General features: G+C 43.0%; 3 protein-coding genes and 1 long non-coding RNA gene across 5 annotated transcripts; all 4 read right to left on the reverse strand.

Annotated features, from left to right (window-relative positions):
* Positions 1-5,602: 5,602 nt before the first annotated feature.
* LOC135440078 (uncharacterized) lies at positions 5,603-8,068 on the reverse strand. Of its 2 annotated transcripts, none has more exons than XR_010438231.1 (5): positions 7,702-8,068; positions 6,732-7,103; positions 6,080-6,673; positions 5,945-6,032; positions 5,603-5,780 (listed from the first exon to the last, which is right to left on the reverse strand). It is a non-coding gene; the product is annotated as an uncharacterized LOC135440078 (long non-coding RNA). The 2 variants fall into 2 exon arrangements; XR_010438230.1 differs by having other exon boundaries at positions 5,945-6,017; positions 7,702-8,067.
* An 812-nt stretch (positions 8,069-8,880) lies between these two features.
* LOC135440036 (glucose dehydrogenase [FAD, quinone]) lies at positions 8,881-11,798 on the reverse strand. The gene is made up of 2 exons (XM_064698998.1): positions 10,755-11,798; positions 8,881-9,892 (listed from the first exon to the last, which is right to left on the reverse strand). The coding sequence occupies exons 1-2, from the start codon at positions 11,725-11,727 to the stop codon at positions 8,988-8,990; spliced, it is 1,878 nt and encodes a 625-aa protein (XP_064555068.1). The 5' UTR covers positions 11,728-11,798; the 3' UTR covers positions 8,881-8,987.
* A 3,515-nt stretch (positions 11,799-15,313) lies between these two features.
* On the reverse strand, positions 15,314-19,283 carry fiz (fezzik). Its single transcript, XM_064699021.1, has 2 exons — positions 18,939-19,283; positions 15,314-17,011 (listed from the first exon to the last, which is right to left on the reverse strand). Exons 1-2 carry the CDS (start codon positions 19,260-19,262, stop codon positions 15,407-15,409), a joined length of 1,929 nt encoding a protein of 642 aa, XP_064555091.1. The 5' UTR covers positions 19,263-19,283; the 3' UTR covers positions 15,314-15,406.
* A 2,886-nt stretch (positions 19,284-22,169) lies between these two features.
* On the reverse strand, positions 22,170-22,716 carry LOC135440057 (uncharacterized). Its single transcript, XM_064699034.1, has 2 exons — positions 22,477-22,716; positions 22,170-22,378 (listed from the first exon to the last, which is right to left on the reverse strand). Exons 1-2 carry the CDS (start codon positions 22,703-22,705, stop codon positions 22,263-22,265), a joined length of 345 nt encoding a protein of 114 aa, XP_064555104.1. The 5' UTR covers positions 22,706-22,716; the 3' UTR covers positions 22,170-22,262.
* Between the last annotated feature and the right edge of the window lie 1,900 nt (positions 22,717-24,616).

Raw genomic sequence — 24,616 nt, forward strand, 5'->3', positions numbered from 1 at the left:
AATCTCTATATATATCGTAGTGTTGATAAGCGATTTAACACGCGCTCCTCTCTAATCTACAAACACACTAACACACAGACAGAGCGCAATGTGAGAGCGGAGCGGAGCAGAGCAGAGCAGCGCGTTCCAGCTTGTTGACTCCTTTTCGGCTGCTGTTGCTGCTGCTGCTGCGGGAGCTGTTGCGAAACGGTTGAGTACACGTACATGTACTTGTGCTCGCTATCATGGCGAGCGCATAACCGTTTGCGAACCGTTTGGCAACCGATTGGCGCTCCTGTCGCAGCGCTCTCCGGCAGCTCAATTCGCCTGCCGATTGGCATATTTTCTTTTTGGGGTTTTCTTTTTGACTCTTTCGCATCTTGCTTTACTTCACTCGCTTCTCTTTTTATTTCACTTAACCAAACGACCTTCATGCTCACTTAACAGTTATGTGCACTTAGCGGACGATTGCCGGCTAGTGTGTGCGAGTGTGTGGGGTGTATGTGTGAGTGTGTCGGGTGTGTGTGTGCGCTCACGTAAGCGAGCGGAGATAAGGAACTGAATTAATGTCGTCATCTCTTCAGTCGGCGGCGGATGCAAAAATTGTATCAGAAGAATTGCTTAAAATTGTTTTAAACAAAAACCCGTTCGAGAAGTTAGCCGCAATTGCCAAAATGATTGGAATAACCCGCAGGAAAACAATAATTTTGGTGTGTGCCAATCAATTGGATTCAATGGAACGAATGAATTGAATGATCTTTAATCATATATAATGATATGTATTTTCTTTACATGTTCGTTCATGTTTCAAGTATCTCTAATCCTCGTTCACTAACGGAGCGTGTTGCTGTTAAAGTGACGATTTTGCTGTTAAAGCGCATATAACAGAACAACAATTACTCAGCTCTCAATAATAAGCATTTTGATATAGTTTTGACTATGTTACGAGAGGTATCAACTTTTCTATTCGTTCATGTTATATATCGAAGCATACACTACCTAAACGTTTATACATATGTAAAGCGATCAAATCTGTGAAAATCAGGATAACAGAGCAGCTTGCTAACTGCTTCTGTTAAATTGACGCTGTTGGAGCTCAAATAAATACTCGACAGTAAATGCGTGTAATGCATAAGATTGGGTGGAGTATTGAGCTTATGTTCGAATTTGGAAACACATTGAAATATTCATAAGAATACAAGCAGAATAATGCTGAAATATCATAATAAACATATGCAAAAAGCTATCAAAGAATCGGTACTAAAATTAATTAAAACTGTTAATATGTTCCATATTTCTTATAATCATAATATCAATATCAATAAAGATATCAAAGAATTGGTGCTCAAATGAATTAAAAATGAATTACTTCTTTCTAAATATCAATAAACCGTTGCCTAAATTAATTAAAATGTTTAATATGTTTATTACTTTTATTAATAATAATACACAAAAAGATATCAAAGAAATATTTACATGAGCTTCATAACATAACAAGCAGTTCTTGTTCTTCTCCAGAGCAACTGTTAAGCTCGCTTCGTTACTGTTAGCATAACAGCGCATCTGTACGGCTGTTAAGCATAACAGGCGTATGTTATGAACACTCGCTGGCATTTAAAGCGTGGGTTTCTCAATTAGAATCTCATTCAGTTGACTTCAGATTCGTTTCGGTTCTTCAGCCTAAACGAATAATAGAAAACGTAGCGCAGCATACTTTTAAAAAACGGTACTCTCCCACCTGTCTAGAGCTTAACAGCGCGCACATGTCTCAATCAAGTGCTCGAATGTCATCGAATTCCATTACGCAAGCGAATCAAACGAGTGGGGGGCACTCCAGTGAGTAGGCTCCTCCGTGCTTGCCCTCAAAGAGCCGCCGCCGCCTAAAGAAGAAGAAGAAGAAGGAGAAGAGACGAGACAAAATGTAATGACCGCAAATTAACAGAGCGACAATAAAAAGCGCGAGACGACGCCAGGTCGATATGCGATGGGATTGTTTTTCTACATAGCTGTTGATATGGCTAATGTCACAAGGTCAGACGACAATCGGGCTTGGTTTTTGTTTTTGTTATTTTTAGGCATTTTCTTTGCTCTGCGTGACTTTTCCATGCGAAAATGTGTCAGTTCCGCTGGGGAAAAACGCTTTGCCCGAGCGCCGTTAAACAAAAAAAAAAACATGAAACGTCACTAACCAAATAAAGTTGACAGCTTGTAGAGCTTGGCCATGCGCTGAGAGGGCCCTTCAATGGGATGTGAAGTCGTTTATTGCCATCCAAGAATGGTCAAGGGCTGAGAAGTGGGGCATTTATGACTCGATGTCATTGAGGAATGTGCAGGGCATGAGGCACTTATGGCCGGGGGCAATCTCTAGAGTTGTGCAACAAGCTCTCGTGCTGCTCCCATAAAAGCAAATGTATTGCACTGAGGCTTACGAAATTTGGTATGCGTTAATTGTTAACTCTTTTCTAACTATGTTTCAAATTTCACAAGTCTTGAGCTATAAATAGTCGAGTTACTGAAGTTTGAAAATTATTGCCTGGCCTTCATTCTAACTTATGCCTTATTGGGACAACAGATGGCGCTGTTTGACACGGCTTTAAAATGTCTATTATGAAGATATCAACTTTTTTATAGTATATCAACTCTTCCATTTCCACACTCGCACTTATGACTGTAAACTGTTCTCTAACTATCTGCTGAGTTTCATGAATATATAATATATATCGAGTCTTTCAATTAGGAGAAAATCTCTCTCTTCCATTTAGTCGCATGCAATGGCATCAGATGCCGCCGCTAGGCAATTGTTTAGCTCAACATTTAACATTTTCATAACGAGATGATAAATAGTTGGGAAATAGTTGGGTGGCTAAGTGACCCACTATAAACCACTTCCGCTACAATTACGGGCGGCACATAATAAAGCGCACACAAATTTCCGGTACTTACGGCTCGTTTTCTATTTAGCTCTTTGTCACTTTCCCAATCAACACCGAAATTTACTCAAAAGCAATTAAAAGTGAAATGCAAAAACACTCGCAAGACGCACAATGATTATGGTATGCGAATCGAAGAAGAAGCAGCAGTTGTTGTAGGCAATCCGGTTGACATAACGTACGCCGATATATATATACACATATATATGGATATGTATATAAACTTGTACAAAAGATTTTGAATTGATTGACGGACTGACTTTTGCATGGGAAGTGAGCTAAGATAGAGTTTTGGATAGTTCAAACTCCACGTGAAGAAAAACTACGTAGGAAAAACGAAAAACGAGCGTCGAACTAACAAGCGTGAGATCGCAGGTTCAAATCCAGCATTAAACATTCATTTTTAGATATATTCTATAAAGTTTGCCGTTATTCACAAAGAAAATAGCAATGAGATCGAAAATATTTCAGCTATATGTAAAATTTTTGATTATCATTAATATTTTAAATATTAATATTATACTTAAACAGATAATCATTTTTATTTTATCAACTAAAATATTGACATATGTATTTCGACTGAAACAACAAATTTGGTTATCAATTCCATGTTTTTTATTAATATGATCTGGGCAACGCCGGGTAATTACTGCAATACATATTTCTATTAGCTGGCACGAGGCAATTGAATGAATGAATCGAATATGAACTTTATTAAATGACAAGCAATTTGTTGGAGCAAACATAAAGCGGCAAGTGCGACATGCAATTGTATCTGAAACTCTGCAAATGTATCTGTAGCTCGAACTGTATCCATGCATTTGTAACTGTCAATATATGTATATATATATATATATATATATATATAGTATAATATATAAGTGCGCACGGCTGAGAGCAACCACAAAGCCAAACGGAGCGTGGCATATTGCACGAGCACTACGTGACCTATTCCCAAAACTTACAAGCGAACCACAGCAACCGCAACACTCGGATGTTACTTCCCAGATACAGATACATATATGTATGTAGTACTCGCATGTGGGTTACCACACACGCGCACACGCGCACACGCACACACCTGTGGCAACAGGTAGCTCTTGGCTGACATCTCTCATCTAATCTGTTGCCTAAATGCCTGCAAATGAATTTGTGCCCGTCATCGTTGCCCCGCTCACTCGTAATTCATTGTCAAATCTGCGTAACGCATCTCTCATGGATCTCATTGCGTACTAACCGACTTGATTTCGTATTACCAACCCGGCCAAACAGCTTAGGTCCGTTATGTGTGCGCCAATTGCCCAACTCTATCCTCTCTCTGGCCTGGCCATAGAGCGTGCACTATTTGGAACTAGTTCATTTCATATCCCATTGATAACGTCCCTGTTATTATCGAGAATTTACTCACGAGAAACTTAAGAGATATATGAGATATACTTTGGAGAGCTAAGTTGAAGTACGTTGGTTTTACGATTCTGAAATGGAAAGTCATGCATTTGAAGACCCTGCACTTACTCTCTTCTAATCTATCGTTGCCAGACTGTTGCCTAACATTTACTACTGCCAATTTGTTGCGTTGCCAGATTAAGAAAATAGAGGTAGCCTACATTGTGTAATTGTATCTAATATCTGATTAATGTTAGGATTCTGTAGAATTGCAACTTCTTATTCCTTTCTAATCTCTTGTTGCCAGATTGTTGATATTCTTCTGCTAGTTTCAGCGTTGCCAGATTGAAGTAGCCATTTTTAAATTGAAAATAACATTTAAATTAGATATTGATAGGCAGCTGCAGAGAATTACAACTTCAAGGGGAACGAACACCTGCTCTCTTATGTTTCGTTGCCAGATTGTTGCCTAACAGTGACTTCTGCCAATTTTCGCGTTGCCAGCATGGGAAAGTAGTCTTCTTGAAAATTAAAACTACATTATCAATTATTGTTGGGTTACTGTAGAAGTGCAACTTCTTACGCTCTTCTAATCTCTTGCTGCCATATTTTTGATTTGCTTCTTCTGAAACATTCCGTCAGTTTCAGCGTTGCCAGCTTGTTGACTTTTGCATTGAGCAGGAAGACGCAGCCTTCTTAAACATGAAATTCAATTTAATATAATTATAATTTTATTGCTTTTATCCGCCTACTCTTTAAGTCTTTATGCCAATTTTAGCGTTGCCAGGTTGTTAATTTACGATATATTTATTTAATTGTACAAACTATTTTGTATGATCAGTGATTGTAGGTAGGTAGGTAAATGGGCTGCCTTGTCTTATACTCATACTCAATTTAATTTCGATTTATTCCTGATCATAGAACCATATTATTTACCCACGGAACTCTTTTACTAGCTGAGCTAGTCTTGTCAAATTTGGTACGGTAGCTCGATTGAAATTGAATCATTATTGAATTTGAATCTCAAGCCAACTACCCGGCAAAGTAGCAGAAACAACAAAATTAAATAGCTGCTAGTTCCCAATTGAAGCCCCCTCGCTGCGTGGAGGCACTTGTGTGATCCATCAATTAATTGCCATCGGTTTGTACGCCGCGTTGTGAGGCGCCAAGTGGTATTCGCGGCATAACAATGAGCCAAAAATTTGAAGCTATTAATTGTTGGGGGAAAAGTGAAAGCTATCCATCACAATTGGCAAAAGCAATGCACCCGACCCCGACCCAGACCCACTCAACAAAAGAGCATTACATAAGCTCATGTGGTTTTTTTCATTTATTTTAAATATTTATAGCAAATATATAAATTTGGCGCTGGAAGACGAACTACTGGTGGCAGTCGAATCTACAGGCCTGAGTAGAGCTTTGTGCTGCAGTTGCTGCGACGACGTCAAGTGAAAAATTATTATAAATATTTATAATAGGCGCCAACTGAAAGAAGAGATGGAAGATTGTAGGAGACAGAGAAAGATGAAGATTTTAAGAGAAAGAGTGGGGTAGGGAATGAAAGAGAGGTAGATTGCCAGAGGATTAATCTAAATAATCTGTGAGAACTTTCACTTGAATTCATGAGAATCGCATAGAAAGGCACTCACCTGTGCGCATCAGTTGCAGAGACATCTCTGCCCCCAACTAACGATATATTATATAAAATTTTATATAAAAATTCTGAAAATAGAGAATCTGGAATTATTTTAGATTAAATTTAAAAACTAACATTATGCACTTACCTCGTGTCCATTGTTCCCAATATCAACAAGTATTCCCATCGCGTTCGATTTTTAAAGGGGGGTAGGGGACTGATCTTGTGATTCTTTGGGGGGAGGGGTGGGTGGGGTTGGGGTTGTTTCTAATGTGTGTGTGTGTGTGTGTGTGGAGTGTTGTGTGTTGTGCGTGTATTGTGTGTATTTCCTGGCTTCCTAGTTCTTTATACAATTGTTGCTGTTTGTTATCGTTCTCTCGTTCGATTATTTATTTATGTACAAGTTGCAGAGAGTCTGTTGCTATTGTTGTAACCAATGAAGAACAACGTGATGTGTTATATATATATATAATATCTGTAACGGTTATATATATATATGTATATATATATATATAACCGAGAGCAAACACAAGGGATCTTCTCCTCGGACCTTGCTCCCCTGCTTTGTCAATTGGAATTGTATATATGTATATATTGATCGGAATATCATCTATCGCAACAATTCGATTTAAGCATTTGTTTAAAATCCTGTGTGTTTTTTGCATTCTAATTGGAAACGAAGCACACACAAGTTGAGGCTCGGACCATGCTTCAGTTTCTTGTGTATGAAACGACATTTGAACTGAAGGAATTTGCTTTGAGCAATAAAATCGATATATTTTAATAATTTAACTACTCACAGTTAATCCACTACTTTTGGGTCAGCGTTGTATAAAAAATTATTAAATGTATATATATGTATATGAATGTATATATATCGGCAGCCTCCTGGCCTCTAATCTGAATCAACATTAAATATATAAAGAATCATGCAGAAGAGCAATTTGAGGCTAAGCTCCAACTGGGTTTCATATTGCGTGTGTGTTGTCTTCTTTCGGCTTTTGTTTGATTTCAAATTTGTATGTTAACTAGCGGAGCAAACACAAGGAACCCGTCTTCCTCGGACCTTGCTCCACATCCAATCAATGTTGCCATTATTATTTATGGGGGCAATCTTCTTGCATATGCCATTTGAGGCCAATGCCAATAAGGCCCATCTTGCAATGGGCCAACTGCAAATATATTAATATTTTTGTACAAGCTAAATATATACATTTTATTATTATTATATTCATTTGAAACAAAATCTGATCAAAGGTCCCGACATCGATTTTATATATTTTCAATTTGGAGGCATATTAAATCTTTAAAATGTACAAATTGCTTTTAGAGGATCATGAGCCTTTCAATGCAGCGCTGGGCTCTTGAAACTATTTTTTGGGCTACTGTAGAATGAAGCATTCTGTTGAAAAGGGAAGGAAGCATATTCACATATTTACATACGCTCTTACAGAAGGTACTATCTTAATTATATATCATGTCCAGCAAAGCAAACGCCTCCCAACCCATACAATATAAATATATATATATATCTATATTCTAAATCACAATCAATAGTCGGATAAAGCCATGTCTTGCTGAATTTATTGAAAGTGTATAATGTATGGAACAGGCAGAAGAAAGCATCTCCGACCCCATAACTTATATACATTCTTGATCAGAATTATTGATCTATACGTTTGCATGTGTGTGTGTGTGTGTGTGTGTGTGTGTGTGTGTGTGTATGGCTATCTTCTAGCTCAGTTTTTCCTACAGCTTGCTTGCACTTACCTTGGCGTTGTTAAAAGTAAATCCCATTTGCATTTTCAATAAATTGTTTCCAGCAACGTTAAAACTTGCAAGGCCAGCAAAAAATCTCTTTGACTGTGTCTTTCGTGTTTGTGTTTACGTGTTTTATCACGTGTTCTTGGTAACCAAATAAAACAACAAAAAGAAAAAACAAACTACATGTCCAAAACTTTCAACTCTGGTACTTCTCCTTCTACCGACACTTTTGTATAACCAAATCTGATCAAAGGGCCCGCAACTGATTGCAAATCGATGTCCATTTTTACATTTCAAATTTTGAAGCACAACGAATTTCGTTCAATTTTAGATGTTAGCACTACAAAACTCAGAAGGTGAATGAGCTCCTTATAATGCTGTGCCGGACTCCTCAATCGGGCACTGACAATTTCCGTCTCGTTGCCTGCTTTGATACAAGAAAACTGGGTCAATATGTAGGCAGAGTGCTTACCCATTACGCAGGCCTACTGCGGTGCAATAAAAGTTATTTGAGCTTTTCGAAGAATTAAATCCCACTCAGTTTTGCAAAGAGTTCTGAGAGCCACTGCGCTGCGCCAAGAGCTCAATTCGAGCCTTCAAGCCGGTAGCCTACGTGCTTTAGTGTGGGTTTGAGGGTCACTTCTCTTACCAAGAGCGCTCGTCGTGGTTTCACAGTCACTGTATAAAATGCGCTTTCCATTGAGTTCTGTGCGATTAGCTCGCTAAGCTATGAGAGCAACTGTGCTTTGAGCATGCATCATGTTTTAGAAGCCACTGCGCTCTTTGTATACTGAGTCCGATTGAGCGCCTAATGCAATACACATAAATTAAGCGTAGCTTTCAACCACCAAGGTTTTGCGGCCACTGCATATTGGCTTTCGTACCATGCAAAGCCTTCAAACCATGTGCAAACTCATGCAATTGCGGTTTGAGACTCACTGCGCGAAGCGCTCAAAGTGCCAAGCGAGCCAATGTGAGAAGCACTGTACAACAATTTAAGAAAACTTTGAGAGCCACTGCGCCAAGCTATGCACTTACTCAAAGAGCTAAGCAAACACAATTTGCCTTTAGCGCAGCTTTAAACCGCACAGTGCTAAAGTTTTGTGGGCACTGAGCAAATACAACTGCAAATGTTTTCGAAGCTTGCTTTATTATCTAACTACAAAATATTAAAAAAAAAAAAACAAAAAAATGGAAAAAGATAGATCGTATAAATGATTAAAGTGCGTGCTGCAGCTACCTCAACCGAGCAGAGCTCGGAGGCTGATTCACGGCAGACGGCAAACGGCAAATTAAAGCTCCGTGTGCTGACTGGCAGCACCCAGGTAATCCTCCTTGATCATGTCGGCACCCTTCTCACCGATCATAATGATAGCGGCATTTGTATTCGCGCCGACAATATCGGGCATAATGCTAGCGTCGATCACACGTAGTCCGCTGGCGCCATGGACTCGGAGCCGGGCATCGACGACGGACGTGGGATCGGTGGCGGGTCCCATGCGGGCCGTGCCCACCGGATGGTAGACGGTGGTGGTCATGTGGCGTATATAACAGCGCCAATAGTCGTCCGACTGATAGGCCAGACCATTGCAGGCCTCCAGATCGACCTGGTGCAGCTTCGCCTCACGCTCGCCAAAGGCACGCGTCTCGGGCAGACGCTTGTAGATGTTCAGGGCGCGTATATAGGTATCCACATCCCGTTCATCGGTCATATAGCCCGGATCGATGAGTGGCGCGTCGAGAAAGTCGGCGCTCTGCAGTTCCAGGCGGCCGGCGGAGAAGGGTTTCAGGTGCAGCAGATATGTGATATACGTGTTGGACTTCTCGTTGGCAGACAGAATGCTCTTGGCGACGCGCTCATTGAACCCGGTGGCGGCCACATAGCCACGCAGCTCCGGACTCTGCATTAGGCTGAAGAAATTCGTTGTCTGTATGTCCGGATTGGGGCCATGCAGCGAGGTGGTATTGATGAAGCCCGTCAGGGCAGTCGCCTCATGATGCAGCAGCTTGCTGTAGCGACCCATCAGCAGATTGTACATGGCATCCACCAGCTCCTCTTCGGTGGGCTTACGTGCCGTTGACTTATCGATCTGGAAGATAACGGGCAGGCTGGCGTGATCCTTCAGATTGTGACCGACGGGCAGATCTAGCTTGACGGGCACGCCAACGCTTCTCAGATGCTCAGCGGGTCCAATGCCTGCCGAAAGTTTGGGGAACATTATTATTATTTTGAGGGTTATAATCAAGGATTTTAGAGGCAGAAAGGGGGAGGGGTGGAAAGGATTGAAAGAGATATTGTAGAAACTTTTCACCTTACTAGCCTCGCTTTTAGTATGAGCCTCTTTATCGTCATGTGCTTAAAATTCCCAATTTGTTAAGACCTGAACCTTACCAGACTGTTTAGTTCTGTAAAGAACTAAGCGCTGCGAAACTAGCTGAACATCCTAGAAAGGATCCAGACTTATGAAAAACTAAGATGGATACGGAATTCGTTAAAATATATTCCAGAACAAGGAAGCTGATGACCTTCACAAATAAGGATAGTTTGTTACACATTGGAATAGATAGCAACTGGATGATAATCGAGGACTAATCTAACGTCCTAAGCTCTAAGGAAGACCAATCCTTTCTCAAGGAAATATGCACGCATTTAAATGGCCGCTTGGTTCTCTGAGTATTTTGATAGAAAGTATTGGAATGTGTCTAACAGAGCAAGCACTACGAATGTAGAAAGGTATCTCTGAGTCGGATGGTCTTCCTTGGAATAAACCCCATCTATTAGAAAATCTTTAGTTACTCAAGTTATTTTCTTGGGGCTTTCAAAAACCTACAACTATCGGATAAGCTTATCGCGGCCATAAAAGCCTCTAACTATTCATTCATTAGATTTCTATTATTATTTCTTTTTGACTATCTTATCGGGTTTATGCGATTCGGGCAAAGATTAAAGAGAGCAGCGATTAGTTGGGGGTACGCAGTTTGACATTGGGAAACCTTGGGAAACCTTGGGCTACCTTGGAATACCTTGGAATAGCTTGCTTGGCTTGGCCTGCACCTACCTGAGAGCATGAGGATCTGTGGGCTGCCAATGGCGCCGGCCGAGAGGATTATCTCCTTGCTGGCCCGCACCGTGTACTCCTTGCCACCGCGATGGACAAAGGTGACGCTCTCGGCCCTCCGTTGGTCGTCCAGATTCAGACGCTTGACGTGGGCGTGTCGCACAATATGCAAATTGGGCGCATCCTTGGGCAGATGGGAGCGCGCGGTGGTGATGCGACGACCACCGTCCTGGGTGCCCAATATATCCATCTGGCCGACAAAGGAGCCCTCGGTAAAGTCCGGCGCACTGCCATAGCCCATCTCCAGCATGCCCGCCCGTATGGTCGTGCGGAACTCATTGTCCGAGACATAGTTGTTCAGTCCCATGGGTCCGCCGACGCCATGATCGCCGGGCTTGTAGTCCGGTCGGGTGGAGCGCAAATCCTCGGCCTTGCGGAAATGCTTGAGCACCTCGTCATAGCCCCAGCGGGGATTGCCCCTCTGCTCCCAGTCATCGAAATCGGTGCGTGTGCCGCGCGCATAGATCATCGCGTTCATCCCGTTGGTGCCGCCAAGCATTTTGCCGCGCGGCCAGTGACAGCTCTCGCCCAGCATGGCCATGCAGGCGCGCCCGTTCGGCTGCGTATGGTACTGCCAGTCCCATTTCGAGAACTGTGTGGCCATGTGCCAGGCAACGAATTCCGTCTCAATCGGCGGATCACCGCCCGCCTCCAGCAGCAGGATGCGCCAATTGGCCTGCTCCGCCAGCCGGCCGGCGACCACAGAGCCCGCACTTCCCGCACCGATGACAACGAAATCGTATGGCTCCTCAAAGCCGCCCGCCTGCTCCAGCCAATCGCCGCGATCCGCCGGCCACTGTTGCTGTCCGCTCAGATCACAGAATTTGGCAATTAGCGTGTGCAGCAGCAGCGACATCAGCGTATTTGCCGGGCCCGCCGATCTGGCCGCGCACTCGGCGCTCAGAAACTCCATATTCGTTCCAAATATGTTTCCAAATAGAATTCTCCGGCGTTCTGCCCACTGGCGCTGTCCGTGCGCTACTGTTCACCGGCCGTGGCCGGCACCCGGCATTTGTACGCTCTCCGGCCGCCGGCTGGCATTCGCATGCCGCACGCGTCGCCGTAAATCACCTGCGCCATTTGCATTGCAAATAGACCACAAATGCGTATCTAATATATATATATAGTTATGTAGTTATGTGTGTGTGTGTTTATACCACAGCGAGCTCTGCCGGACGCGCCTTTATCACTGCCACACAGAGATTAGATGTGACATTCGAGAGCGGGTGCAGCCAGAGCTAAGGCGAAGCCGCAGCTACGACTGCAAAATACTAAACGACCACCTCCGACTGGAGGTTGCCCCTGATAAGCGCCGGTGGGGTGGCCCATTGTTTTTTACGATCCCACTTCACCTGCCAGTCCATCTATCCATCCATCCATCCATTCGTCCATCCGTCCATAGCTGTCGTGCTGCCTCTTTATCTCTCTCTCCCTCTCTCTTTTGCGCTCTCGCTTTTGATAAGCCGCCAGCGCTGACTCCGATAAGCCAAAAACACAAAATCCACTTGCTGGGCATTTCGGTATCTTGATGCGCTACTTTGCGCCCACGAGCCGGACGGTGCCACGCCCCCGGGCCAGGCATAAACACAACCCAACCCACATTTGTGCGCGTTGGGCACACTGCCAAAAAAACTGCGCAGTCTAGCGAGGGGTTGGGCTCACACTCCCTCTCCTTTTCTCTCTCTCATACGATAGCCTACTAAAGCTCTTTCCTTGTCTCACATCTATTCTCTTTTCTCGTTTTTCTCTTCCATTTCTTCCCACCCGCTCTCTATATCTTTCTCTTTCTGTTTCTCTCATTGTTCTCTCCCCCTCTCGATCCCTCCCGCTTTCTCTTTCGCTCTCTCTATTTCTTTCTCCCTTTTACTCTCTCTCTCTCTATCTCTCTCTGTCTCCCCCTGTATCACTAGCTCTCTCTTCCTCTCTCGCTGTCTCTCATTTACGCACTTTCAAACATTTTCTCTATCCTTATTTATCTCCCTCTAGTTTTCTCCGTCTTGCGTTTGATCCTTCTATCTTTATTTCTTTGTCTCTCTCTTAGTTTCTCCCTTTCTCCGATTTTCTCCCTTCTCTCATGTTCCCTCGCATTCTCTAAGCTTCTCTCTTCGTCTTTAATTGTCTCTCTTTCTCTGCTGACCTATATCTAGTAAGATATTTTGTCCTTGATCGACTACGCGATACCCTGTTGCCCGCTTCATCAGCCCAACAAATAACGGATATTTGTTCGAATCTGCCCGAACACAAGATATCCTCTAATCAGATCTTAGACATTGGCCCGCCCGCTGTTTTGGGCCTGTGCTTCTGTCTTCCAGGCCCGCTTTATGGAAAACTGGTTCCTCAATCATTTCTGGTTTTATTGTCGCATCGATGTTAGCTTCTCAGAGCATCAAGAATGTAGTCGAATGTGTGCCAAAAATCCAGCTAGAGCTCTAAAAATTCATTTATGTTTTATTTAATTTGATTTTGTTTGCATTTTGCGGAGCGCAGAGTAAACTATTAAGAATTTAAATATTTCTTGAATGTTTACTATGTCGCTGCAAGACTACATGAACGTGAGTATTTATTTTGGGAATGGCCGACCAGCAGATACCCTGAACCTGACGCCGAGCTGACGTTACAAGCATTCTAGCTTTCTTCCATACGTATGTACATCTGCTTCTGCTTTCTCTTTCTTTGGTTAACTTCGGTGCTTAAGGTCCGATCTTTATGACGATTTCAGGGCTTAAATATGGCACATAAAAAGCTCTGCCTTTAAGAATGAATGGGTAAAGGTATTCAAATAGGTTTATATATTGATAAACTCATGCTGAGTTTGGTCTACGAGAATATACATTACATGTTTCAGATCGTCATCTTGATCAAGAATATATATATATATATATATATATTTATATATGATTGATGGGTTTAGCGATGTTACATACAGGTGCACATAACCAATATACCCGCTCTGCTCACTTTCAATCGAGTTTGGACTGTAAAATTGTTGTGTTTAGCTCGTTTGATCGCCGAATTATGATAGAGCAAAATCTGGTTTGCTGATCGCTTTATTTATATACGTATAATATAAGAGAATCTACATTCTAAATTTGGCGTCTCCAGCTCTTATTTTGGTGGTCGGACGCACTTGACGAGGCAGGGCTGCAAATCGAAAAACAATATCAGCAATTCGGTTGTGGGTTGCAAACAACTTCCTGATTCAGTACGGATATTTTTAAGGCAACTTGAGTAGTTGTTCGCTTTGTCAATTTGTTTTGATAAAGTTTCTGCACTTGCATTTCAATCCATCCAATTGCGATGTCACAAAGCAATACATAAGGCGTAATAATGCATTCTGATGGTTCAAGAGCTTGTGAACTCTGCCGGGAACTATTTTATTAATTCAATGGCCACACAGAATGCCTAATAGAATCACAGATATGTGCCATATTTGACTCGGCTGTTGAAAAAACGCACTCCAGATGCACTACGCAATAAATTAAGCTAATCGATCTCAAAGTGGCTGAAGTTTGAGAAAGAATTTAACTCGGACTTTAACCGTGATGGAAAAAAAAATGTTTCATTCCAGCAATTTTGCCACCACTGCCAAAAATGCGGATTCCGAACTCTCATGGCTAAGACGGTCCGTTCTCAATCAGTCAGTCAGTCAATCAGTTAATCATAAACAGAAGGAGCGTAATATAGGGACTTAGACTTAGATCTCTGTCAATCAGTCAGTCAATCATATGCTTATTCAGAGAGTCTGACAAGCACTCAGACTAAGATAAGGAAATGGGTCTTTAAGTTCCCTCGGCGTAGACAGTGGGGGCTCTGTCAATCAGTTAGTGAATCAGTCAGTCAAACAATCAGTTAATCATATCCTTATTCAGAGCGTGTGATGAGGTCTTTCAAGTTACCACGGCTCAGACGGTGGGGGGTTCTGTCAATCAGTTAGTCTATCAATCAGTCAATCATATGCAAAATAAGAGCGTTTATTATGGCCTCAGACTTAGATGTTTCTAAATTATATGAAAATTGTCTTTTCTAGTGTCCACTTTTTGGTTTTGAGTTCTCTGTCAATCAATCAGACAATTAATTCTTTAACATTACCCAAATTCAGGGTGTATAATAGAGATGATGTAAATCTTTAAAATGATGTAGAAACCGTTCTACCAATTTCCCACTGCCTAGACGGTGGATGCTCTGTCAATCGGCCAGTCAATCAATCAATCACATGGAATCTCAGAGCGTAATAAAAGGTCTCTGATTAAGAGCCTGAAACATGATATCGATACCGTTTTATTGTAAAACAAAGTTATTTCGTTTCTTTTACCATTTTCCACCAATTTTTCACCGTTGCGGGTGGAATTCTTCAAAACTCCGACATAATACGCACTTTCATCACATAACTGACACAGTGTGAACCATTCAGCCTCCTAGTTGCCACGGTTTCGGTAGTGGGTCAATCAGTCAGTCAGTCAGTCAATCAATCAAAATATAAAAAAAAACATAATTCATGGTTTTTCCGATATAAATACATAGCTTTTATATTAATTAAATGTAGAAAAAAAAGGGGAAGAAATGCTGTTATCAGTTATCAGCCAGGTCAGCCCCTACAGGGCATCGTCGTGCATATGCAGGCCCTTCGGCTGCACTGGCTCCGCCCAGTCCTGGGCTATAAAGTCGGCGACCCGTTCACCGATCATCACCGTGGCGGCATTCGTGTTGGCGCTGACCACATTGGGCATAATGCTGGCATCGGCCACACGCAGATTGGACACGCCGCGCAGCTGTAGCCGTGGATTGACACAGGCAGCGGGATCCGTGTCGGGGCCCATCTTGAGGGTGCCCACCTGATGGTAGCAGGTGACGGTGAAGTACTTCGCATAGCACCGCCAATACGCATCGCTGCCGAACCTGTGCGCTCCGTCGCACTCCTCGATAGGCACGTGCACCAGCTGGGCGTGGCGCTGCCTGTATGCCGCCGTCTGCGTCATGCTCTCCTGATGGTGAATGCCGCGCAGCAGAGTTGCCAGATCGGCCGGCTTGTCCAGGTAGTTGCTGAACAGCTGCGGCGGCTGCTTGTAGTCGGCGCTCTGCAGCCGCAGGTGACCCGACGATTCCGGCTGCGAGAGCTGCACAAAGATGCAGAGCAGATGGGATCGGGTCAGCTGGCCCTGCAGATGCTCTATGTAGCGCTCCTGGATGGCAAGTCCGTTGAGGAACAAGGCCAGCGAGTCGTGGCGGCCGCGCTGAAAGTACAAATGATGGAACTCCAGGTCCGGATAGCGTGGATCGCTGCTGCTGTTCGCCGTATTGATGAGCCCGACCAGGGAGGCGGTGCTGTGGGTGGCCAGCGGACCGGTGCGATGCATCAGGTACGTATAGATGCTGTCCAATATCTCCTGATGGTTGGCGGCCTGGGCTACGCCCTCGTCGAGCTGCATGAACAGCGGCACCAGGACATGATCCTGCAGATTGTGGCCCACGCCGGGCAGCTCGTGCTGCACAGCCAGCTGCAGTTGCTCCAGCTGGTCGCGTGGCCCGATGCCCGAGCGCAGCAACAGCGCCGGCGAATCAATGGCGCCCGCCGACAGCACCGCCTCCTTGGCCACGGCCACGCGATAGGTGCGCTCGCCACGGACAAAGCTGACCGCCTCCAGGCGTTCGCCGGTCGCATCGAAATGCAGCTGATTCACCTGCGCCCGCTTCACCACATGCAGATTGGGTCGCTCCGCGATCCGACTGAGATGCCCCTTCGCCGTGGAGATGCGCCGACCACGCTGCACGGTGCCCGGCACCGAGGTATAGCCCACATAGCTGCCCTCGGCGAATTGGGCGACGCTGGGCACGCCCAGCTCCTGGCCGCCGGCGCGTATCATGGCCTGTATGTCCTCGTCCTGCAGCTCAAAGGGATTCAGCGTCATGTAGCCCTGCGGGTGGGTCGCATTGCCCACCGGACGCACCGAGCGCTCAAAATATGGCAGCACCTCGTCATAGCTCCAGCCCGTGTTGCCCAGCTCCGCCCAGCTGTCAAAGTTGCGCCGATTTCCGCGCACATAGAGCATCGCATTCGCCGCTCCGCTCCCCCCAAGCATCCGGCCGCGCGGCCAATAGCAGCGTCCGTTCCGCTGCGCTTGGCACGCAGTTCCGCTGTTCTCCGTGTAATAGTTCCACATGAAATCGCTGAACTCCAGCCCAAAGAACAAAGCCGGCAGCTAGAGAGAGAGAGAGAGAGACAGAGAGAGAGAGATACAAAATTATATAAAAACAGCCCGAAATAGGAACAACATCTAGAAATAACTCTTTCAAAGGAGGCCATAGGTGACCGTAGATCCTCACAGTGATAACTTGCCCCGTTTCCAAGCAATCGATATTGCGAGTATCTTTAATTTTATAGATACCACCCCGTCCCTTTAGATGGAGGGTAAATGGTTAAGGGTATCCCCCAGTCGGGCACTTCCGACTAGAGCTCTCCTACTTGTTGTTTTTCTTGTATCGATTAATTGCTTATATATTAACATTATCAACAAATTATAAGGGCTTTAAATATTGATCAGTCGTAAATATTGCATAATTTAATATTAACACTGTTTTGTTATGATTTTTTTTCTTTAGTCAAAAGATTTGCTTTTTACAATATTTAAGACTTTGCTCATGAGCTGAACTTTAATTTTTCTCACAACTAACAGCTCTTGAGATATTTTGCCTTAACATCACTTGATTTAGCACTTATCTAGAGAGTTTCTCTCTGAAAGAGTTTCTCTAAAGAGTTTCTTCCTGTTGGGGAACTGGTAAATAAAAGATTCAATTAAAACTTGAACTGATCTGTAATGTTTCTTAAGATCTCTTAAGATCTTTTGCCTAAACATCACCTAATTTTGCACTTATCTAAAGAGTTTCTCTCTCAACTCTACTGTTGGCGAAAAGTCAAATACAAGATTGAACCATAAATACTGTAGATGAACTCTTAAACAGCGCAGAAATGTTATTTTTTGTTGGCAATCTTATCTTTTAAGATAAGCAGATGCTCTTCTTCCTATAATTAGCAACTCCCTCATGTATATAATATCCATTTACATTTCAAGTGTGTTCGAGTTTAGTAATTGTTGATATAAGAGAATGCAAATTCAGGAGCTGATAAGCTGAAGATTAGTTAACAAAAATCCTCCCCCATAAATGTACGTGCATTCTTATCGCTGTTCTGTTAACATAATGTTAACATGCAACCGATAACAGTGCTCGAAATGGGGCACTCGGAAAACTCATGAATGGAAGCAGGTATCACAAATCAATTACCGCATTTGCCTTGGCTAAAGCAGTATTACGATATAATCTATACAAATATTCATGCTTGTTCTGTTCATTTTTGCATTTGCCGGCAGGTCGCAGGTTCGAACTCAATAGTTATTTTTATTTCGTTTTATTAAATTTGTTATCAACCAGAAAGCAAAAAGCGATAATGAAAACATGACAAAATGAGAGGCTATATGATAAATGATATGAGAAATGCATTTTATTCTTGGCATATTTAAGTACCGCAGGTCGCCGGCTCGAATGCAGACGAAATTTTTATTTGTTTTTGAATTTGTTGTTATTCATAATGGAAGCAGCACTTAAAAATTAAATAAAAACAATAAAATGAAAAATTAATTTAAATAAATAAATTTAAAAGAAACATTGAGGAAATGAAGTTTTAGTTTGAATACTTTGTGAAGCTTGGCAGGTCGCCGGTTCAAATGCAGCAGTAACTTTTTGTCTATTTAATTTGCCACAATTAAACAGAAAAAGCAATAAAAATAAACATTTTTCACCGGAAATTTCTTCTGGTAGTCAATAAAACTATTCACATTTGTTCGTCGCATATTTTCGTATATATTGAAGTACTTGAAGTACCCTTTACACAAAAGGCCATCGCACACACTGAGCACATTAATCACTTGAGATACCCTTTCATTTGTTCCACATACCAAACGGAGTTAGCCACGTTTGTGTCTGTGTAGTATTTAATATGGGCATAGCTCCCGCTTGGATTTCAATCCCGTTTATAGTTGACATTGTGTACACACCGAATTCGCACAGTTGCCGCTGAGTGCAAGTGCACGCACGGGTCGAATTGCGTTTTGGGAGTTGCTTGAGACTTACCTCAGACTCGACGGGCGGATCACCGCCCGCCTCCAGGACGAGCACACGCCAATTGGGATTCTCGCTGAGGCGACTGGCGACCACGGAGCCCGCCGAGCCGGCGCCAATGACCACAAAGTCGTAGGGTTCGTCGAAGCCATCGCTGCCGGCCACATCGCCGTAGTCCGGTGGCCAGAGCGTGGTCGGCGCCACATTGCACTGGGCCGCGAGCAGGGCCTGCAGCAGCAACTGGAACAGTCCGCTCCAGAGGCCGGTGCCGGGCGGCGTGCACTGCGGATCGCCGGGACTGAAGATGTGGCTCTGGTTCGTAGTTGTTGCCAGCATTTGGAATGCGTACGCTTTGAGGCGACGTCAGCGAATGCATTTTGCTTTTATAGATGCGATAGGCGGGCAGCTGACCGAATGGCAAACTATCTGACAGACTGACTGACTAACTGACTGACTGACGCATTTACGGACTGACTGACTGACTAGTTATTGTGGTGTGTGTGTGTCGCCTTAGCCAGCGAACAACAACTAGCTTTGCCTTTTGTTGACTTCACGTTTAGCACAAAAACAAAAAAACAACTAGAACAACAACAACAATTGTGACAACAACTATTTATAATCGCACGAGCTGCGCCATGTGTGCCAAGTCGCCTGCCCAGGAACTCAGCACGTGCGCAGCTACGATAACAGATTGACTGACTGATTGACTGATCGATTGACCGACTGATTGGCTGACCGATTGACTGATCGATTGACTGATTCACTAACTGATTGACTGACTGATTGATCGATTGATTGACTGTCTGATTAATTGACTAATTGATTTACTGGCTGATTGACTGACTGATTGACAGACTACTTAGCTGACTGTTTGACTGATTGATTGATTGACCGGTTGAATGCCTGATTGACTGATCGATTGGCCGACTGATTGTCTGATCGATAGACTGAATGACTGACCGCTTGACTAGTTCACTAACTGAATGACTGATTGATTGACGGACTAATAGATTACCTGATTGACTGATCGATTAACTGAATGATTGATTAATTGATTAACTGGCTGATCAACAGACTACTTAGCTGACCGATTGACTGAATGACTGACCAATTGACTTATTCACTAACTGATTGACTAATTGATTGATGGACTAATTGATTACCTGATTGACCGATCGATTGACTGAATGATTGACTGATTGATTAATTGATTAACTGATTGACTGATTAACTAACAGATTGAGCGATCGATTGACTGACTCATTGGCTAACCAAATGACTGACTGATTGCATGCAGTAAGCGTGCTTTATACAGCGTCTTTGGCATGGCATGCTCACAAATCACGTCAGCATTAATATGAGTAATTCGTTAAACGCAGAAAAATGCTGCCAGCTCAGAGGTAAATTGTAGAAAGCCTAACCAAAGCCTGTTCTCAGCTTTCAGTCTTTTAAAATAGTTCAAGGTTCGGCTATAAAGACATAGTTCAGGCGAATGTATCGCATATCTCGTCGTAGATGCCTTGGCCATGATCATGGCCTACGTATACAGGCTGTATATACATATGTCGAATTTGGGAGGTTTATGATGTATGACTATATAGGTTGTTATAGGAACGATTGGTGTAAAGTTAGGTTCTTGCATGGGGAACCTTTATGTTTGGTTAAGATATCTTACCCTAACTGGGCATTTACGAGTTCGAATATGCTATAAGCACTATATCTATTGGAAGAACTGATTAGAAGATGACTTGTTAAATGGAAAATTTCGCATTGTTTTTCAAGTTTTTCCTACAGTCACAACTGGTCGGCAATAACATTTTTTGCATCAAAGCATTTCTATGCCACTTATCTGGGAGATTATTTATTTATAGATGGGATTCGTCGTTCTTTCTTGTTAGCATTGTCTGGAATAATCTTGAATTTTCCATATTTACAAACTCTCTGAATCGTAATTCAAACAAGCTTTTAATTGCCTAGGCCAACAATGATCTTGTTGAACTAATCGCTTTATGGGAATAATAGAGGAATAACAAATACTATCGCATAGTACCTGAATTTTGGCATTCCATGGCAGTGCTTCAGGCATGTACTTACCACTAAATTGTTTTCTGCAAGCTTCGAGTCTGCCAGAACTGACCTGCTTAAGTCTGAGCCTATAGTTTATTGTTCTATATTCATATATTTTCCAATTAAAAAGTTCATAAATGCATATTAAGTACCAACATCTTATCAAGTACTTACTACACATTTTTAATCGTCCGTATTATGATTGTGTTGTGCTGCTGCTGTTTGCCAGGTGTAACCCAGACCCAGACAATGTCGTTCAAGGACAGCAACGGCGACAACAACAACAACAACACAAACAACAACAACAACAGCAGCAGAAAAAATGACATTAAAAATTGCCAGTTTTTTGCTGACCGATTTAAGTTTTTGTCTTATAATTGCCATAAAAGGCGCCTTTTTTACAAGCACCACAATAGAACCGCATTTTTAAGCAACATGTCAACGCAACAGGCAACGCGATTGACATAAAGTAAATTTTGAAATAATGCCCAGCCTATGGATACCCTGTAGAGAGTTGTAGAACGGGAAAGGTGAGAACTGGGCTGGCAATATAATGTATTATACGTTCTCTTAAGCTATGTGATCTTCTTCCTTCCCTAGCCTAGAACCATGAGAAATGCAGTCCTAATTATATAACTTGGCTGCTTACTGTCCGATCTTTATGCAATTCTCAGAGCCCCACTATGGCACCCAAATGTGCGTCAATACCAAAGCTCAAGGCTCTATCTTAACAAATGAGTATTTAACAATTTAGCGGGTAATGGGAACAGTTATCCAAAAAGTAATTTTTTTAAGTTCGTATATACCATACGTACACCCACTTGCCAAATTTGGGGCAGCTAGCTTCTATAGTCCTCGAGTTATGCCTAAGAAACCATGTCTCAAAATCGATAATTATCGATATTATGAGAACGCCTTTAAATGCTGCCAGAGCCTCAAATATACATAGGTGGCAACCCTTGCAAATGCTCGTGATAATGCTTTATACTTGGCACTTATAAGGATTAGGTGTCTATTTATCCATATATGATCTTATAGATGCTCTATAGTTGGCAATTTTTCCGTTTATGATTATTATTGACGCACTTGACATTTACTGCTGTCTATGCACAATGTTTTATTGTATCCTTTGCAGCCTCTAACTGATTGGGCATTCAAAAAAAATGTATGTTTAACAAAAAAAAAAATAAAGGGACATTAGGTTAATTTAAACACAAGTTGAGTATTTGATAGTGCAGCTGGCGCCATCTGTCGGCCGGCGGCGGCGTCTCACAGTCCGCTGTTCATGGCGATGCGCACGAATTGAGCGGGCGCCGGCGGCTCAGCATTGGCGGCAGCCGCAATCCAATTGCTCACGGGCAACAGATTGAGGCCAGCGCTGAGATCTGCAACGAAATCATCACCAAAAATAACTGAGAAGTTTAGCTGGGACAGCAGATCCCTTCCAGGCAGCCCGACAGCGCTCGCAGGCAGGGTAACTCACCCGAAGGATCGTTGAGAGCTGGCGCTGTTGCTGCTCCTGTTGTTGCGCCTGCTGCTGTTGCTATTGTCTCCGATTGCACCGCCTCCAGCAGCAACTGTTGCTGCGGCCGTGCTTCAACTGCGGGCAACAGTTGCAGCAACACAAACAGCAGCAGCAGCAGCAACTGCAGCTGCAATTGTCGGCGAGGTTCGATCTTGTGCTGTTGCTGGAGCTGCTTGGGTCGCGTCATTTTGTCAGCAGTCGATGTCGGGTACTGGCCCGTATGAAAATCTCGGAAACCTTTTTGAAAACTTCAGCACAGCCGACCACTGTAACTGTGTGCCTGTGTCTGTGTCTGTGTGTGTGTGTGTGTGCGTGTGCGTGGAGTGCACAGGCGGTCGGCAAACTGGTAAAACTTGTCGCGTTTGCCATTTGGTTCAGCGGCCGCTCAGAAAACACGCCAAAACGGCAACTGCGACAACAAAAGCAACAGCAACAGCAGCAACAACAACAGCAACAACATGCAGCAAATTGCAGGCGCCTGCTGTCAATGTCGCCAGAATGTGCTGGGAAATGTTTTAGCTTGACTCCAGCAACAACAACACCAACACCAACAGCAACAACAACAACAACAGCAGCAGCAGAAAAAATACCAGCAACAACAACAACAGCAGCAGCAACAGCAGCAGCAACAACAACAGCAGCAACAACAACAGCAGCAACAACAACAGCAGCAGCAACAACGACAGCAGCAGCAACAACAACAACAGCAGCAACAACTACAGCAGCAGCAGCAACAGCAGCAGTAGCAACAGCAACAACAACAACTACAGAGGCAGCAGTAGAAAAAATACCAGCAACAACAACAACAGCAGCAGCAGCAACAACCACGGCAGCAACAATTGCAACTGCAGCAGCAACTGTTGCTCTGGCTGACATTTCGAACACAATTAGGCGCAAATGCGCTGATCGATCTTTCATTTTGATCTCACCCGCCCCGCGCCCCGCTTTACACGCCCGCGATTACAGTTAACCTACAAAAATTACCTACAACAAATTAGATGAATAAAAAAAAAACTATGATCCAATCTGGTTTCCCATTCACATAACTCAATTTAATCTGAACCATTTATTTTCCTTCAATTTTTTGTACAATCATCTAGTTGAGAATTGTAAAAATGCTTCATAATTACGAATGAATGAATAATTTATTTATTTAATTCTCTTTCATATAATTGCATATTGTCATGCAACAAAGTACACACATATAATTTATATTTTGCACACATTATACTCTGTCTTCCGTCATCTTCTCGCTTGTTCGAACCCTCAACTTCGAGCTCTGTGTGGTCAGAGCACAAAATGAAAGTGAATAATATCAAAACAAATAAACAAATTCAAATTTTAATAATTTGCTGGATTTGAACCAGCGACTTCTCGCTTCTTAGTTCAATGCTATTTTTTTTTAATTTCTGTTTGCATTACGTTTGCATTACGTTTTCCATAATTTGGGGTAAATATACTTTTGGATCTGCTTGGTCTTTTAGACTTGTAGCATTTAGCTTTTGTCCGTTAACCAGCTTATGCACTGCCTTTGGAACGTCGCTTTCAGTAGCTTCTGCACGTGCACATTTGCAGCTGGGCTGTTTTAGATTTGGCAATTGTGAGAGGCCAAGCAATTGGCTCATGAATGGGACAAGGCTGCCAATTCTTAAGCCCGCCAGAGGTCAACTCAGCATTGACCCCTGCCATTCGGCACGAGTATACGAGTACAGTTATTGTTAGCCCGCTTTTTGGCCCAGCTAAAACACAGCTTTCGACCTTCGCTTGGCCAAAATTGAGCTTGGATTGGATTTTTAACAATTTATTTGGCCACGAAAACTTTGACGCTTAGAAGGAGACGTCTTCGAGCCCATAAAGTGTGTATATAATATATATATATATATATTCTTGATCAGTTTTAGTCGAGTCGATGAATGTTGTCAACGGACGGAACGGACTACTATATAATATAGCTGGCTTATGAAGAGTCGGTCGACAATAAAGTTCTTCTTTGAAAAACTTTGTTCTCCTTCAAAATATTCCGATCACACTTGGCATATGCAAGGCTTCAAATGCTCTTTTTATATATGAAAAAAATCTTATTAAGATTTGCTTAGTA

This window comes from Drosophila montana, unplaced genomic scaffold (assembly GCF_035044405.1).
Source record: "Drosophila montana isolate Dmon_TW-CO22-7 unplaced genomic scaffold, ASM3504440v1 contig_787_1, whole genome shotgun sequence".
Lineage (NCBI taxonomy): Eukaryota > Metazoa > Arthropoda > Insecta > Diptera > Drosophilidae > Drosophila > Drosophila montana.